Raw genomic sequence first — 18,141 nt, 5'->3', positions numbered from 1 at the left:
TTTAAGCTACCTATTGCCCATTTTAAGATGCCTTGCTGGGGGGGAAAGAGTGTAAAAGACCAGGGAAGGCAATGCCAAACCACCCCATAAAAAGTTTGCTGTGAAAACGCTGAGAAAGCAACGTCACCCCAGAGTCGGAAACGACTGGTGCTTGCACAGGGGTTTGCCCATTTTAGCTTGCCTATTGCCCATTTTAAGCTACCTATTGCCCATTTTAGCTTGCCTATTGCCCATTTTAAGATGCCTAATTGCCCATTTTAAGATGCCTAATTGCCCATTTTAAGCTGCCTTGCTGGGGGGAAAGAGTGTAAAAGACTGGGGAAGGCAATGGCAAACCACCCCGTAAAAAGTCTGCCATGAAAATGTTGTGAAAGCAACGTCAGCCCAGAGCTGGAAACGACTGGTACTTGTACAGAGGATTGCCCATTTTAGCTTCCCTATTGCCCATTTTAAGCTGCCTATTGCCCATTTTAAGCTACCTATTGCCCATTTTAAGATGCCTATTGCCCATTTTAAGCTGCCTTGCTGGGGGGGAAAGAGTGTAAAAGACCAGGGAAGGCAATGCCAAACCACCCCATAAAAAGTTTGCTGTGAAAACGCTGAGAAAGCAACGTCACCCCAGAGTCGGAAACGACTGGTGCTTGCACAGGGGTTTGCCCATTTTAGCTTGCCTATTGCCCATTTTAAGCTACCTATTGCCCATTTTAGCTTGCCTATTGCCCATTTTAAGATGCCTAATTGCCCATTTTAAGATGCCTATTGCCCATTTTAAGCTGCCTTGCTGGGGGGAAAGAGTGTAAAAGACTGGGGAAGGCAATGGCAAACCACCCCGTAAAAAGTCTGCCATGAAAATGTTGTGAAAGCAACGTCAGCCCAGAGCTGGAAACGACTGGTACTTGCACAGAGGATTGCCCATTTTAGCTTCCCTATTGCCCATTTTAAGCTGCCTATTGCCCATTTTAAGCTACCTATTGCCCATTTTAAGATGCCTTGCTGGGGGGGAAAGAGTGTAAAAGACCAGGGAAGGCAATGCCAAACCACCCCATAAAAAGTTTGCTGTGAAAACGCTGAGAAAGCAACGTCACCCCAGAGTCGGAAACGACTGGTGCTTGCACAGGGGTTTGCCCATTTTAGCTTGCCTATTGCCCATTTTAAGCTACCTATTGCCCATTTTAGCTTGCCTATTGCCCATTTTAAGATGCCTAATTGCCCATTTTAAGATGCCTAATTGCCCATTTTAAGCTGCCTTGCTGGGGGGAAAGAGTGTAAAAGACTGGGGAAGGCAATGGCAAACCACCCCGTAAAAAGTCTGCCATGAAAATGTTGTGAAAGCAACGTCAGCCCAGAGCTGGAAACGACTGGTACTTGTACAGAGGATTGCCCATTTTAGCTTCCCTATTGCCCATTTTAAGCTGCCTATTGCCCATTTTAAGCTACCTATTGCCCATTTTAAGATGCCTATTGCCCATTTTAAGCTGCCTTGCTGGGGGGGAAAGAGTGTAAAAGACCAGGGAAGGCAATGCCAAACCACCCCATAAAAAGTTTGCTGTGAAAACGCTGAGAAAGCAACGTCACCCCAGAGTCGGAAACGACTGGTGCTTGCACAGGGGTTTGCCCATTTTAGCTTGCCTATTGCCCATTTTAAGCTACCTATTGCCCATTTTAGCTTGCCTATTGCCCATTTTAAGATGTCTAATTGCCCATTTTAAGATGCCTAATTGCCCATTTTAAGCTGCCTTGCTGGGGGGAAAGAGTGTAAAAGACTGGGGAAGGCAATGGCAAACCACCCCGTAAAAAGTCTGCCATGAAAATGTTGTGAAAGCAACGTCAGCCCAGAGTCGGAAACGACTGGTACTTGCACAGAGGATTGCCCATTTTAGCTTGCCTATTGCCCACTTTAAGCTGCCTATTGCTCATTTTAAGATTATAGCAGTTATATTCTGCTCAAGATAGGAACTGCTCTGCTCCGTTGGGGGGGGGGATTAGAGGGAATTTTGGCTAACACTTCACATCATATTTCATCCTTATAGATGCCGGTGGAAAAAATATATGCGTGTTTGTCTCAACTTGCATAAGTTACTCCAATTAAACCGTGCTGCAGACAGTGCTACAATTGCAAAAAAACCAAATTCAGTGCATCACAATGTGTACAACTAGAACAACATTTATTCTTATGCTTAATCTTCATCCCAAAATGCTGACGTCCTCGGGGGGGGGGGATTAAAGAGCAGGAAAATACAGCCTTTTTAGTTGTAACCCTGGTTCCTTTAGCTGTGAGCCCTCTTGCCATAAGGAGGAGAACACGTGTCGACTTGCGAGTCTTCCAGAGTCCCGTTTGCTGGGTTGTGGCTACCTCCCAGTGCAAGTAATTAAGGATAGGCCATTAAGAATGCACACAGCCTATCCTGGATTACTTGAACTAGGTCACAGCCTCTTCCAGAAATACTGTTCGAGCAAGAGTCCTTCGAAAGAATATATGCAAAATGCTCTCACACACTTCAGGCCACGCAAGCGACTTTTACATCAAGTTATTACTTCTCTTGATGCCACTCCACACACCCCCGCCCCCCAACATTTTCTAAGAATGAGCAACAATGTGTATACGATTCTGTTGAAATAAATAGCTCTCGATATTGTCCAAGGACTGCGGCTGCTCCATATGAAGCCCAATATGGCTGGATATCGCTCACAGCCGCACAGTTACATAATATGCACGATGCTGTTCAGCACAAAGCACAGCGATTCCTCCCCCCCCCCCCCCCCACCTCAAGTCATTCCGGGCACAAAATAATTGCATATTCCGGAAATTATAACCTTTTCAGGCGTTAATTGGGTGGTACCGTTGTGGACGGGTTACTCTGCGTAATGTTTGTGCATACACAGGGGACGCAGCATTCTGTCCTGAGTGGGCTTGCTGAGCAGCTGGGAAAAAGGAAATGAAGTTTTTTGGAACAGACAGTGCTTGGGAGCTCAGCCTGCTCCACGGCTCCTGACAGCGTCTCTCTGCAACAGAGGGCAAAATGGAATCGTTGCAGAGCATCGCTGCCACGTAAATCTTCAGGGGACAAAGGACATGTGCTAAAGGCCCCTCTTTTTATATCGGGCTGGCCAAAATGCGGCTCAGGAGCCACAAGTGGCTCTTTCGCACATATTGCGCGGCTCCTGGAGGAAAAGGAGAAATCTAAGGCAGGCTTACTCTCAAGTAAGCGTGCTTGGCATCGGGACCTCAGTCAGCCTGAGCGTTGACCCATACGTAGGTGACTATTTCTGCCGTGTGTGAAGTGGGGAAGGAGGGGGGAATAGACAGGCTTTGCAAGTTCTTCTTTTCTACCACGGAGGTCACCTGGAGACCCAGAGCAGGGAAAGAGAGCACACCAGCCAAAGGAGCCACTGGAATGGAGAGGGGGGGGGGACGGGATTAAAGAGGGCTGCATAGGGTTATCCCTTAGTTTCACAGCTCTTGTAGGAGCTGTATTTACTAACCTTGGTGTCAAGGCAAAGAGAGAGATGCATAATGATGCAAATGGTGGTCAGTGGCTTATATGGTACATGTGTGTTTCCTTCTCCAGCTGACGCCAAAAAATAATTCCCTAACTTTTCCCTGCACTGGTCTCATGGGGACTGTTATTCCCAGCTGTTTTTTTTAAAGTCTCCTTCTAGCATAATTGTGTTGTAAAGTGCATACATATGTATTTTATCTTTCTGTGTAAATAAAGTATTAAGAGTTTTAATAAAGACATGTGAACCTGGTGGCTCTCAAACATCTGACATTTATTCTATGTCGCTCTTGCGTTAAGCAAGTTTGGCTTCCCCTGCTGTCCTTTTACAATCTCGCTTCCTCCTTTCCTAAGTGCGCGGACTCTTATCTGGGAGAACCGGGTTTGATCCCCCACTCCTCCACTTGCACCTGCTGGAATGGCCTTGGGTCAGCCAGAGCTCTGGCAGAGGTTGTCCTTGAAAGGGCAGCTGCTGTGAGAGCCCTCTCTAGCCCCACCCACCTCACAGGGTGTCTGTTGTGGGGGAGGAAGGTAAAGGAGATTGTGAGCCGCTCTGAGACTCTTCGGAGTGGAGGGCGGGATATAAATCCAATATCTTCATCTACCTCACAGGGTGTCTGTTGTGGGGGAGGAAGGTAAAGGAGATTGTGAGCCGCTCTGAGACTCTTCAGAGTGGAGGGCAGGATATAAATCCAATATCTTCATCTACCTCACAGGGTGTCTGTTGTGGGGGGGGGGAAGGGAAAGGACATTGTTAGCCGCTCTGAGACTCCCTGTGAGTGGTTAAGTGTGCGGACTCTTATCTGGGAAAACCGGGTTTGATTCCCCACTCCTCACTTGCACCTGCTAGCATGGCCTTGGGTCAGCCATAGCTCTGGCAGAGGTTGTCCTTGAAAGGGCAGCTGCTGTGAGAGCCCTCTCAGCCCCTCCCACCTCACAGGGTGTCTATTGTGGGGGAGGAAGGGAAAGGAGATTGTGAGCCGCTCTGAGACTCTTCGGAGTGGAGGGCGGGATATAAATCCAATATCTTCATCTACCTCACAGGGTGTCTGTTGTGGGGGAGGAAGGTAAAGCAGATTGTGAGGCCCTCTGAGACTCTTTGGAGTGGAGGGCGGGATATAAATCCAATATCTTCTTCTACCTCACAGGGTGTCTGTTGTGGGGGAGGAAGGGAAAGGAGATTGTGAGCCTCTCAGACTCTTCAGAGTGGAGGGCGGGATATAAATCCAATATCTTCATCTACCTCACAGGGTGTCTGTTGTGGGGGAGGAAGGTAAAGGAGATTGTGAGCCGCTCTGAGACTCTTTGGAGTGGAGGGCGGGATATAAATCCAATATCTTCATCTACCTCACAGGGTGTCTGTTGTGGGGGAGGAAGGTAAAGCAGATTGTGAGCCGCTCTGAGACTCTTTGGAGTGGAGGGCGGGATATAAATCCAATATCTTCATCTACCTCACAGGGTGTCTGTTGTGGGGGGGGAAGGTAAAGGAGATTGTGAGCCGCTCTGAGACTCTTTGGAGTGGAGGGCGGGATATAAATCCAATACCTTCATCTACCTCACAGGGTGTCTGTTGTGGGGGAGGAAGGTAAAGCAGATTGTGAGCCGCTCTGAGACTCTTTGGAGTGGAGGGCGGGATATAAATCCAATATCTTCATCTACCTCACAGGGTGTCTGTTGTGGGGGAGGAAGGTAGAGGAGATTGTGAGCCGCTCTGAGACTCTTTGGAGTGGAGGGTGGGATATAAATCCAATATCTTCATCTACCTCACAGGGTGTCTGTTGTGGGGGAGGGGAGGTAAAGGAGATTGTGAGCCACTCTGAGACTCTTCGGAGTGGAGGGCGGGATATAAATCCAATATCTTCTTCTACCTCACAGGGTGTCTGTTGTGGGGGAAAAAGGGAAAGGAGATTGTGAGCTGCTCTGAGACTCTTCGGAGTGGAGGGCGGGATATAAATCCAATATCTTCATCTACCTCACAGGGTGTCTGTTGTGGGGGAGGAAGGTAGAGGAGATTGTGAGCCGCTCTGAGACTCTTCGGAGTGGAGGGCGGGATATAAATCCAATATCTTCTTCTACCTCACAGGGTGTCTGTTGTGGGGGAAGAAGGGAAAGGAGATTGTGAGCTGCTCTGAGACTCTTCGGAGTGGAGGGCGGGATATAAATCCAATATCTTCATCTACCTCACAGAGTGTCTGTTGTGGGGGGGGAAGGTAGAGGAGATTGTGAGCCGCTCTGAGACTCTTCGGAGTGGAGGGCGGGATATAAATCCAATATCTTCATCTACCTCACAGGGTGTCTGTTGTGGGGGAGGAAGGTAAAGGAGATTGTGAGCAGCTCTGAGACTCTTCGGAGTGGAGGGCGGGATATAAATCCAATATCTTCTTCTTTCTCTTACGTCTCTTTATATGATGACTGGCTCAACAAAGAGAACAAAAATAATACAGGAATTTGTGGAAGGTAGATATGCCTGACCTGGATAGCCCAGGCTAGTCAGATCACATCAGATCTCAGAGGCTAAGCAGGATCGGCCCTGATTAGTACTTGGGAGGGAAGTCCAGGGACTGCTATGCAGAGGTGGCAATAGCAACCCACCTCTGAGTGCTTCTTGCCTTGACGGATCGCCACAAGTCAGCTGCGACTTGATAAGCGCTTTTAAAATTGTTATTAAGCATCTCCACTCCTATCTGCTGCAGGAAGAAACCGTTTCTATACATCTTTAGCACTTACGACTTCCTTCAAAGAATGCCTGGGAGTTATACTTCAGTGAAATATCTGGGAATTACAAATGCAATTCCAGTGGTTCCCTAGGAGAGAACAACTGAGACTATATTCCACAGCATATAACACTATGAAGAACTCAGGACCCTGAGAGGGTGATACAGTATCTTCCAGGGAGAGCTCAAACACAAGCCTGACAAGTAAAACGCATCAATCAACCGTGCAGAAAAAAACCCAACAACACAGAGATATGATCTCAAAAACAGGCCGTATGAAACAAAGACGAGTGTTTCACCAAACTGCAACGCAGGAATGCGACCTAACTGCATAACCAGGCTTTTTCAATGACAGAAATAAACATATGCATTGGCTCAAATTCAAGATTCTGTTAAGCCACATTTTCTTCAAGCGCTAACAAGCTCGCTGAAAGGAAGGTCACTAGAATTGAGAAAAGCATTTGATGAAAGAAGCACAAAGGAAACGGGTTAACAAAAAGGAACTGCGTTCTTAGCATTTGTTTTTTTTTTCCCACTGTGAAACCTACTTGACACATCGCTCATAACCCCAAACCGTTCTTTCCAGAAGAGTATTCCAGAAGATCTGACTTTTTTGTCCACCACAGAAAACCGAGTCACACGAATCCGTTGCTCAGCCAAGACCTACACATGCAGAAGTTCTTAATGAAATCACAGAATAAAATGTGTTGTAGAAAGTCAGCTGGCTCTTTGGAGACAGCTGAGAATTCTGGTGCAATGCTATTTTTTGTCAGCTAAAACTTTATCTTTTGGTTTGTGAGTTTCCTGCATTGTGCAGGGGGGGGTTGGATTAGATGACCCTAGAGGTCCCTTCCGACTCTATGATTCTAGTATCATTTGATGCCTTTGAGACCCAGTTTGGTGTAGTGGTTAAGTGCGCAGACACTTATCCGGGCAGGCCAGGGGATTTGATTCCCCACTCCTCACATACTTGTTGGTTGTTCAGAGGAACCGATTGGCCACCGTGTGAGACAGGAGGCTGGATTAGACTAGACTGACCCCTGGTCTGATCCAGTAGAGCTCTTCTTAGGTTCTGATTATAAAGCAGCGCAGCACAGGATTGCACAGGTGAGTCAAACTCCTTGTTCAAACGGGCAGTCAGGAAAAACACCCGCTAAATGTTTTCACGTGAAGAACAAACGGCAAATGCAGCGACCATGCTCACCTGATGTATCGTTCCATCAATTTCAACAGGAACGATGAAGTCAGCGTTGCTGATTGGCTGGGGAGGGGGAGGGGAAAAAAATGAGACCATATTAGAAACAGTTTGTATGACTGCAAGCACAGCGCACGAGCCAGAGGAAGCAAATGGCCGACCCCACCTCCGCAAGCCTGCAAAGATTTTATGTCAATGACCACCGCTTTCAGTAGCTTGGGAAACCAGTATGCGAAGATGGTAAATAAATAGGAACAAACTGGTTCAGAAAAACTCTTTCAAGGTAGTCAAAGAGCTGATCAAGATAAGCTCTTTTCTAACTGAACAGCTGGAAGAAGAAGATATTGGATTTATATCCCGCCCTCCACTCCAAAGAGTCTCAGAGCGGCTCACAATCTCCTTTCCCTTCCTCCCCCACAACAGACACCCTGTGAGGTGGGTGGGTCTGAGAGGGCTCTCACAGCAGCTGCCCTTTCCAGGACAACCTCTGCCAGAGCTATGGCTGACCCAAGGCCATTCCAGCAGGTGCAAGTGGAAGAGTGGGGAATCAAACCCGGTTCTCCCAGATAAGAGTCCGCACACTTAACCACTACACCAAACTGGAAGATTATGTTGCTTGAATATCACCTCCTTCCCAATTTATTCACAAAAAAAAACATTTGATAGAATCATAGAGAGTTGGAAGGGACCTCCAGGGACACCTAGTCCAACCCCCTGCACAATGCGGGAAACTCACAACTACCACCTCCCCCTGAATTCATAGGATCTTCATTTATATCCCTCCTTTCCTCTTTGTTCGAGGCGGCTTACAACAACCGTCAAAAACATTTTCCGATAAAACAAAAATGAAATGGCCAAACCCAAGTCTCTCTCTTCTCCCCCACCTTAAAAGACACCCGCCTTGTAAACCCCCTCGAAAGCCCTGGCAAACAGGCGGGCCTTGTGGTGCCTCCTGAAGAGCTCCAAGGAGGGCCCCGTTCTCATCTCTTTAGGGAGAACATTTCTCAGAGCTGGAGCCACGATGGGAAAGGCCTCAGCTCTGGCCCAAACCAGAGTGGCCACCCTAGGTGGTGGGGTAGCCAACAGACGGCTGGCTGATGACCGTAGCTGGCACATGAAGACAGGTGGAAGTGGATGGCCCTTTAGTACATATACACACTCCAATTTATTGTGCAACAAGTTTTTTTTTTTTTTAGCAAGAGCTCCTTTGCATATTAGGCCACACACCCCTGATGTAGCCAATCCTCCTGGAGCTTACAGTAGGCCCTGTACTAAGTGCCCTGTAAGCTCTTGGAGGATTGGCTACATCGGGGGTGTGTGGCCTAATATGCAAAGGAGTTCCTGCTGCTAAAAAAAAAAGCCCTGGTGCCAACACATACAAGGATAAAGAAAAAATGGGCTGCACCCAGCAATGTGCCAACAGAACAAAAAAAAAAAGGGGGGGGTGCCAAGGTGCCCTGGAGATCACTACGATCCAGCACACAACATCTACTAACTTTCCCTGGCCCAAAGGATGTCCGTCTTGCCTCAACCAGGGCCGGGGCCTTTTCAGCCTTGGCCCCAGCCTGGTAGAATCAGCTCCCTCTTGAGATCCAGGCTCTCGCCGAATTGTTATCCTTTCATAGGGCCTGTAAGACGGAGCTATTCTACCAGGCCTATGGTTGAGGCAGCGGGCGTCCTGCTTCATCGGCTGGCCCTATGCGGCGATCCATCTGTGCTATGACATAAAATTTATTTTATTCACTATTTTGATTCATATAATATGTGCCCAACTGAGCCGCCATTTCATAATTGTATAATTTATGATCTGTTGTGATCTATCTGTTTTTTATTGCCATTTTACACTGCTTTTAGAATGTTGTTATCTGCCCTGAAGACCCCCGTGGTGCAGAGTGTTAAAGCTGCAATACTGCAGTCCTAAGCTCCGCTCACGACCTGAGTTCAATCCCCGTCCGAAGCTGGGTTTTCAGGTAGCCGGCTCAGGTTGACTCAGCCTTCCATCCTTCCGAGGTCGGTCAAATGAGTCCCAGCTTGCTGGGGGGAAAGTGTAGATGACTGGGGAAGGCAATGGCAAACTACCCCGTAAAAAGTCTGCCGTGAAAATGTTGTGAAAGCAGCGTCACCGCAGAGTCGGATACGACTGGTGCTTGCACAGGGGACCTTTCCTTTTTTCTATCTGCCCTGAGCCCATCCTTGGGAAAGGGCTGACTATAAAGTACCTAAATAAATAAATAAATAAAAGGTGATAGTTGATGGATTTATTATTGTGCAAAGTCCCTATGTGTTTCACTGTGATGGCTTCCTCAGGGGAAATCAGAGCATCCACCTAGTGTTGGAACTGCCCACGAGAACTTAATTGTTGCGGACAGTTACAGCTCTAAGTGAAGGCTCCGATTCCCCCGATGAAACTTGTGCAGCGACACGAGTAGGGACTTTGTACAACAATAAATCCATCGGATTATACTAAATTGGGAGGGGTTGCAAACACAGCAGACGACAGAAACAGGATACAGGATGACCTTGGAAAACTGGGATAAAACCAATAAAATGAATTTTAACAGGGATAAATGTAAAGTTCTGCATTTAGGTAGGAAAAATCCAATGCATGGTTATAGGATGGGGGAGACGTGTCTTAGCAGTAGTCTGTGCGAAAAGGACCTAGGGGTCTTAGTGGATCATACGCTGAACGTGAGTCAACAGTGTGATGTGGTGGCTAAAAAGGCAAATGCAATTTTGGGTTGTATCAACAGAAGTATAGGGTCCAGATCACATGATGTGATGGTATCGCTTAGTCTGCTCTGATAAGACCTCACCTGTAACTACCAAAGCACGGTACCAAGAGAATGTACAGAGCGCATCTGCTGGCTCCTGGGGCTTTTTTTTCCTTTTTGGAAAACCAACAAGCAAAGATGTGTTCCTTAACTTATTTGTATGTTGCTTTTCTGTCTCCATCCTATCCTAGCTCAGGGGTGGGCAAATTGTGGCTCAGGAGCCACATGTGACCCTTTCACACATATTGCGTGGCTCTCAAAGGCCCCACCAACCCATCCGCCAGCTCGGAGAAGGAATTTTTCTCTTGACATCATTTCTCCAAGCCAAACCAGCCAATGGCTAAGAGAACGACCACTGGTACTTTCCGTGAGGGGTCATTCTCCTCTGAGTACAGGAGGACATCTTGGGTGCTTTCCACCATCTTGTCAGGGAGGCAGGAAATACAATAATTCTTCTTCCTCTTCCTTGACCCTGGAGCACCCAGATCTCCTCAGCTGGGATACTCCGAGAAGCAGTTTCTAAACTATCAACCTTACTCAGAAGAATGAAACGGTAATAACAGTAATGACATTAATAACAGCCAGTTAATATGCTAAAGGCATAACAGAAAAGGAACTGTGCAGCAGCAAGAAAAAGTGAAATAGATATAGAAATGGCAGAACAGACCCTAGTATGAGCGATGTGATGTGGCGGGCAAGATGTCCTCCTGTGCTCAGAGGAGAATGACGCCTCACGGTAAGTACCAACGGCCGTTCTCCCTCTGAGTCGGAGGCCATCTTGGGTACTCCTATAGCAGCAGATTAATGACTGGGTGGGGCAGCGCTTTCTTCTAGTAATACACATCGTAACACTTTTCTGCCAAATGCTGCTTCTGCTGAACAAATTAATGTCGAACAAATGTTGAAATGGAAGACCATGTCGCAGCCCTGCACACTTCGTCCACTGAGGCGTATTTGTTAAAGGCCGCGTTAGTTGCCGCGCTTCTGGCTGAATGTGCTGTAATCCCTTTGGGTACTTCTAATTTCATTGCTCTATAAGCTTCCGTGATGCATTGCTTAATAGCATAACTGACGGCAGAGGTTGACATCTTCTGGCCCAACCCTGGTTGCATAATGTTGATAAACATGGCATCCGTCTTCCGAATTGGTTCTGTCCTGACTAAGTATGCCTTCAGGCAGTGTCTAACATCTAAATTGTGCCACATTCATTCCCTAGGGTGTTTAGGGTCTGGGCAGAATGATGGCAAATGCAGTTCCTGTGATTTGTGAAATTTAGATACAACCTTGGGCTGAAAGGTAGGATCTGTACGAAGAACCACTTCGTCTTTGTGAAAAATACAGAGTTCTTTCTTTACAGACAAAGCATTAATCTCCGAAACCCTTCTTGCTGATGTGATAGCTATCAAGAAAATGGTCTTCAAGCGTAGCCATCTTAGCGAAATGTCCTGTAAAGCCTCGAAGGGTGATTTTGTGAGTGCGGACAAGACAGTGTGTAACCGCCACATTGGGAACATGTGTGTTTGTGGAGGACACTTGAGTGCAGCCCCCCCCGTAAGAATCTTTGTACGTGTGCGTGTCTGGAAACATCTTTGCCCGGTATCAGTCCCAATACAGAGGATAATGCTGCTACTTGCCTACGTAAAGTGGCTGGTTTCCAACCAGATTGTAGCCCATCTTGCAAGAATTCCAAAATATACTGAATTGAAGGGTTTAGTGGATCCCTTGCTTTCCTTCGGCACCACCTATGAAAGGCTTTCCAAGTAGCATTGTAAATCTTGGTGGTGGACTCCTTTCTGGAGGCCAATAATGTATTAGTAATCTCTGAAGAGTAACCTAACTTCAGGAATGTAGACCGTTCAATTTCCACGCGGTCAATTGCAGCCATTCTGGGTGTGGATGTCAGATTGGGCTCTGTGTCAACATGTCTGGAAGGATCTCCAACCGCAGGGGTTGAGTGGTCGATAACTTTTGAATAGAAGAGAACCATGGGCGTCGTGGCCACCACGGAGCTACCAGGATAACTTGTGCTTTCTGGTGTTGTACCTGACGAAGGAATCTTGATAGCACCGGAATCGGAGGGAAGGCATACAGAAGTCCCTGAGGCCAAATCCCTGCCAGAGCTTCCACTGCCACTGCGGCCGGATGAAAAAACCTGGTGTAAAATGTTGTTACTTGATCATTGATGTGAGAAGCAAATAGATCCACGACCGGTTGACCAAACTGTTCGACTATCGGAACACTGACGTCTTCAATCTCCATTCTCCAGGTTGTATGGTCGTTCGACTGAGCCAATCTGCTTGGATGTTGGCAATGCCCTTGATGTGTTCTGCCCTGATGGACAGAAGGTGATGTTCTGCCCAGCTGAATAGTGTCTTTGCTTCTCTGGATAGAGCCGAGGATCTCGATCCCCCCTGGTGGTTCAGGTAGGACTTTGCAGCCACGTTGTCTGTTCGTATTAGAACATGTTGTTTCCACATTAGATCGCTGAAGAATAGTAGGGCTAGACGGATTGCTCGTAACTCTAAAACACCGAACGGGAGTTGAGCCTCTGACGTTGACCAGCGACCCTGTGTTGGGATGTTGTCGAGCGTCGCTCCCCATCCTGACAGACTGGCATCTGTGAACAGTTGTACTTCTCTGGGAAGGTAGTAAACTTTCCCTTGTCGAAGATTGGAGTCCTTGGACCACCACATCAAGGACTTCTTGACCTCTAGTGTGACCTTGATCTATGGATTCTGTTTTTCCATGATCTGGTACTGATGGGGACGGAGCAAGCTTTGTAAAAGTCTTGTATGTAGTCTACCCCATTGAACTGCGTCTATGTTTGAAATAAGTAGGCCCATTAATTTGGCTAATGTCAATAATGGAGTGTGAGCATTCCAAATGACCCGATTCACGAGCTGTTTGGTTTTTTGGATCTTGCTGCTCGGGAGAAAGAGAGAGTTCTTTCGTGTGTCTATGATCATCCCCAGATGTTCTAGCCGTTGTGTAGGCTCTAGGGAACTCTTGGCTAGGTTTATGAGGAAACCATGTTCCTGTAGACACTGGATGGTTGTTTGGACGTCTGATAGAGCTTTCTGATTGGACACTGACCTGATCAAAAGGTCGTCTAGATATGGATGAACATGAATCCCGTTGCCTGAGATGAGCCACCACGTTCACCATCGCTTTCGTGAAGACTCTGGGGGCTGTGGCTAGGCCGAAGGGAAGTGCTCTGAATTGAAAATGTCTGTGTCCCACGCAGAATCGAAGGAACCGCTGATGAGACAGTAGGATTGGAATGTGGAGATAAGCTTCCGTAAGATCCAATGATGTGAGGAACTCTCCTGGTTGTAGGGCCTCTGTGATTGACTTCAGGGTCTCCATGCAAAAGTGCCAAAGTTGAATGAATCTGTTGAGAAACTTTAGGTCGAGTATTGCTCTCCAATCCCCATTCTTCTTGCGGACCGTGAAGAATATTGAGTATACGCCTCGACCCACCTGATCTGTTGGCACGTATTCTATAGCATGGATTTCTAGGAGATGTGCGATGGCCTTGTTTGTTATTGATCTTTTTGCCAAATTCTTTCAGATCGGAGATACTAGGAAACGTTCCAGTGGGGTGTTTTTGAATTCTATTGCATAACCGCAAGAGACGATCTCTAATGTCCAGCAGTCTGTCTGGGAAGTCTCCCAGGCGTCTTGAAAATACTGAAGTCTTCCCCCTAACGAAATTGAAGTCCACTCATGCCTTTTTAAACTCTGATTCCCGTTCCTGTTTGTCCCTACGATCTGAGTTCTGTTTGGGGAATCTAGGATTGCTGAATCCTTTTCTGAAGGGTTGTCTTGGTTGATTCCAAGAGGATCTCTTGTTATCTGAATAAGGTCTTGGTCTGGCCAAGGTGTGTGAGGAACGAAATGGCTGAGAATAAAAACCTCTTCTATCAGTTCTCCGAAGGTTCTTTGGCATGGCCTTCTTTTTGTCTTTAGTTGCCACTAAAATCTTGTCTCAGGCACTACTACCAAGCAGTTTTTCTCCTTGAAACGGGTAAGATATCACGATTTGCTTGGATTGGTTGTCTGCGGGCCATGCTCTCAGCCAGATGCCTCTTCTGGCTACTGCCCCTGAGGCCAGACCTCTGGAACAAAAGGTGAGTGCGTCTAAGGAAGCGTCGGCCGTGAATTCCGCAGCTTTAAGCAGCCTAGAGGTTCCCTCCATTAACTTCTTATTGTTTTCTGGTAACAGCTGAGAAAGCCTCCTAGCCCAGACTACAGCTGCTCTGGATACAATGGAGGACGCTGTACATGCCTTTATTGCCATGGTTACCGCCTCGTGGGATCTTTTTAGAGCCAGATCGATCTTCTTGTCCCAATTGTCTCTGATGGAACCATGACCGTCTTCTGACACCAAGCCCGGGTTCTGAAGTGCCGTCACTGGCGCATCCACCACCGGAACCTGTAACATCTCATTTGCAAGAACAGGCAAGTCATATACAAAACCGGAAAACTGGCGATTAGAGTTAGGTTTTTTGTTCCCGGGGTTGGTATCAGTACTGGTATTCCCCTCCTCAGGGGAAGGATCCTGCAGCGCTAGTGCTGCCATAACCCTGGTTAATAAATACTGAATATCATCAGCTTTAAAGCAACGAACTGACTGTTCCGGGACACACACATCCTCCACCTCCTCATCTGAAATAAAATTCTCTTGATCTTTAGATTGAGACTCCACATCTGAATGAGTCGTCTCTGAATCCTCCTCTATAAATCCAGAATGTTTAATCTCTTTTCTGGCTGCTTTAAGTTTGCCAAGTGCGCTCTCTGGGCAGATTTTGTTCTGGGAGGTGTGAGGAGGAAGGAGAAGGGGAGGGGGACCTGGACTCCACTGACCCCATGCCCATAGCCCCTGATTGACAAGCGTTGAACAGCTCTGCCATAATTGTTTGCTGGAGCATGGACATAAATTCTTGAGAAAAGGGCCCCGTGGGGTGAAGTACATTACCACACCGTCGAAGTAGGGCTGGGTCAGTCGTGGAGGTTTGATCCGACAGGGGCTGGACCTCCTGAAGTGGCTCCCGCCGGGAGGTTGGCAACCGTCCTATGGGGCGAAGCAAGGGCTCATGGCGACCATCAGCAGAAAAGCGGGCCAAAAACCTTCCCCAAGATGGATGCCATCCATTGCAAGCTTCTGCTGAGGGGGAACATCGAGCCCATCCGTTGCCGCTCCTGCGCGCTTTAGCCCGCGGTGACTAGAGTTACCATGTCAGGAAATGTTGCCGGGAACCGCAGCAAGCTGAGAAGTCATGCTGGTCCCGGGGTCCCTTCCCACGGCGTCGGCACGTGAGAGCCGAGCGAAGCCGCGTCCTCCAGGAACTTGTCCCTGAAGGCTTCCATCCGCCGCTCCTTGCGGCGCTCCGCAGAGAGGTGAGAAGAAAAAAAAAGTCAGCCGCTTTGCAGCAGCCGCGGGAAGCGCTCCCTTAAAGAGATATGACTGAAGAATAGAGGTAAAGCCTAGACCAGATTTAAAGTTAAAGAGGAGTAAAGGTTGGCATATAAGACTTAGGTAAGGAAATAAAGAATAAAGACTAAGCTGCTTCCTGTTTTAATAGGAGCTCAGCTACCTAGTTGCTCTCCCTTCAGAGGCAGGAAAGAAACTGAGATCAGGGTGCTCCAGGGTCAAGGAAGAGGAAGAATTATTCTATTTCCTGCCTCCCTGACATGATGGTGGAAAGCACCCAAGATGGCCTCCGACTCAAAGGGAGAACACATTTAAAGTCGCTTTCTTTCCACCTCTCTCTCTCTCCCACCCTCCCCCTTCCTCCATCTATTCGCCTTCCTTCTTGCCTGTCTGCTCTCAAACATCTGACGTTCATGTCTCGCGGCTCTCCAACATCTGAGGTTTATTCTATGTGGCCAGGGCCGTAGCCAGGATTCCAGGTTTGGTGGGGCCCGCAGCAGCATTTGTTGTTTGGCGGGGGGTGGGGGTGGCCAGGGGGAGGGCCGGGCTGGGGGGTACCCGGTTTGGTTGCCCTGGGCTCTCAGCACTGTATGCTGCCTTCATTTCTACATGTTAACCCCTCCCCCTTCTCCCTGGCAGTCACAGCAGCTTTGCTTCCCCCATCCCTTTCTTATGTGCCCCTCTCTCAGAGAGACAGAGACCCTTTGACCACCCCCGCCCTTTGCTCTGCAAGGTGTGATAGGGAAGGGGAGAGAAAAAAAGCAAAAAAACCAGCAGCGATGATGCTGCTTCTTCAGAGTGGGGAAAGATTAGGGACTGTCCAATGGAGGGGCCATACAGTTGGAAGGGGGGTTTAAAAGGATGGGCCTTGCCCCCCGAGCCCCACTGTAGCTACGGACCTGTATGTGGCTCTTATGTTAAGCAGGTTTGGCCACCACTGTCCTAGCTGCACCTAAAGAAGCGAGCAGAGACTCACAAAAGTTGCCACAAATCGTTAGTCTTTAAGGGGCTCCTGGACTCTTGTTCTCTTCTGTCCCCAAGTTAGTCAAAGCAGCAAACGGTCCAACCCAAAGCACACTTGCTGCTCTCTCTTTCCAAAAGACTCAGGGCAAGTTGCCAATAGTTCTCCTTTTAAATAGGAAAAAAGAGGAAGGCGGTCTTTTCCCAGAAGTCTCACAAATCTAATTCTGTACGTATGGAACAAAAGGCTTTAGAGAGTAGAGGTATGACAGCTATGCGGATCTCGGGGTGGGGTTTTGTTTCGCCTTGGGAAACACCCAGAAACACTCCAGCTTCCCTGAACAGCAGATCCATAAAGGCAGATTTAGAAAACAACAACCGCTCAGTGTTTTACATCATACAACGTGTGGTAAAAACAAAAATTCCGACAAAAGCTTAAATAAAGGAACAGATTAGGCACAAGGCCCTCTGTTGTTGCTCAGTTGCACAGTCGATCCTGACTCTTTGCGGCCCTATGGACAAAGTCACGCCAGGCCCTCCCGTCTTCCACCATCCTCCAAAGTCTGCTCAAATTCGTGTTAGTTACATCAGTAAGGCTGTCCAGCCATCTCATCTTTTGCCATCCCCTTCTTCTTTGGCCTTCTGTCTTTCCCAGCATCAGGGTCTTCTCCAGGGAGTGCTCCCTTCTCATTGGGTGGCCAAAGTATTTGAGCTTCAGCTTCAGCATCTGACCTTCCAGGGAACAGTCTGGGTTGATTTCCCTTAGGTCTGACTGATTTGATCTTCTTGCAGTCCAAGGGACTCTCAAGAGTCTTCTCCAGTGAGTGCTCCCTTCTCATTGGGTGGCCAAAGTATTTGAGCTTCAGCTTCAGCGTCTGGCCTTCCAGGGAACAGTCAAGAATTGATTTCCCTTAGGACTGACTGATTTGATCTTCTTGCAGTCCAAGGGACTCTCAAGAGTCTTCTCCAGCACCACAAGTCGAAAGCATCTATTCTTCTGCGCTCGGCCTTCCTTATGGTCCAGCTCTCACAGCCATACATTACTACTGGGAATACCATTGCTTTGACTCTACAAGCTCGACAAGGCCCTCCACAGGCTGCTAACAAGAGGATGTTTGGGAGGACATTAATTCACAGATTGTGTAGCCGAGCTGATCTGAAGCAACTGAATGGTGTTTGAGATCAGTAGCACTTTTAAGACCAACAAACATTATTCTGTGTATTCACAGAATAAAGTGTTCCAACCCTTTAATCATTCCAGCTGTCCTTTTCTGCACTTGACTCAGTTACATTGAAACATACTCATATACACTGAGATAGATTTTGCCGATTGTTACATTTTGCCAGTCATTACATTGGAAGGGATAATTTAGAGCCACGATGAGTAAGTAACTGAGCAATAAGCACAGCTAAGATCGGATCAATGCGGTTGGTAAGACCTGCGAACAGGAGCAAATCAGCATACAGATAATAAAAGAGTTAATGAACAGATGTGAGAACTGAGTAACTTAGCATATGTAGTGAGATAAGAACCCGATATCTCTGTTAAGCCCTGAAACCCCCAGGGGCT

The 18,141-nt window shown here is 47.7% G+C and overlaps 1 protein-coding gene across 1 annotated transcript in view; it reads right to left on the bottom strand.

The window, feature by feature from the left end:
* The window catches only part of CTDSPL (CTD small phosphatase like), a 117,661-nt gene that overhangs the window by 19,335 nt on the left and 80,185 nt on the right, over positions 1-18,141 (bottom strand). Inside the window, exon 6 of the mRNA XM_060247980.1 lies at positions 7,416-7,472. Within this exon, the coding sequence (XP_060103963.1) occupies positions 7,416-7,472 (57 nt within the window). The remainder of the gene's footprint in view (positions 1-7,415; positions 7,473-18,141) is intronic.

The sequence above is a fragment of the Heteronotia binoei genome, chromosome 10 (genome assembly GCF_032191835.1).
Source record: "Heteronotia binoei isolate CCM8104 ecotype False Entrance Well chromosome 10, APGP_CSIRO_Hbin_v1, whole genome shotgun sequence".
Classification (NCBI taxonomy): Eukaryota; Metazoa; Chordata; class Lepidosauria; order Squamata; family Gekkonidae; genus Heteronotia; species Heteronotia binoei.
The sequence above is the reverse complement of the archived record's forward strand: the minus strand, read 5'-3'. Positions and strand labels throughout refer to the sequence as shown.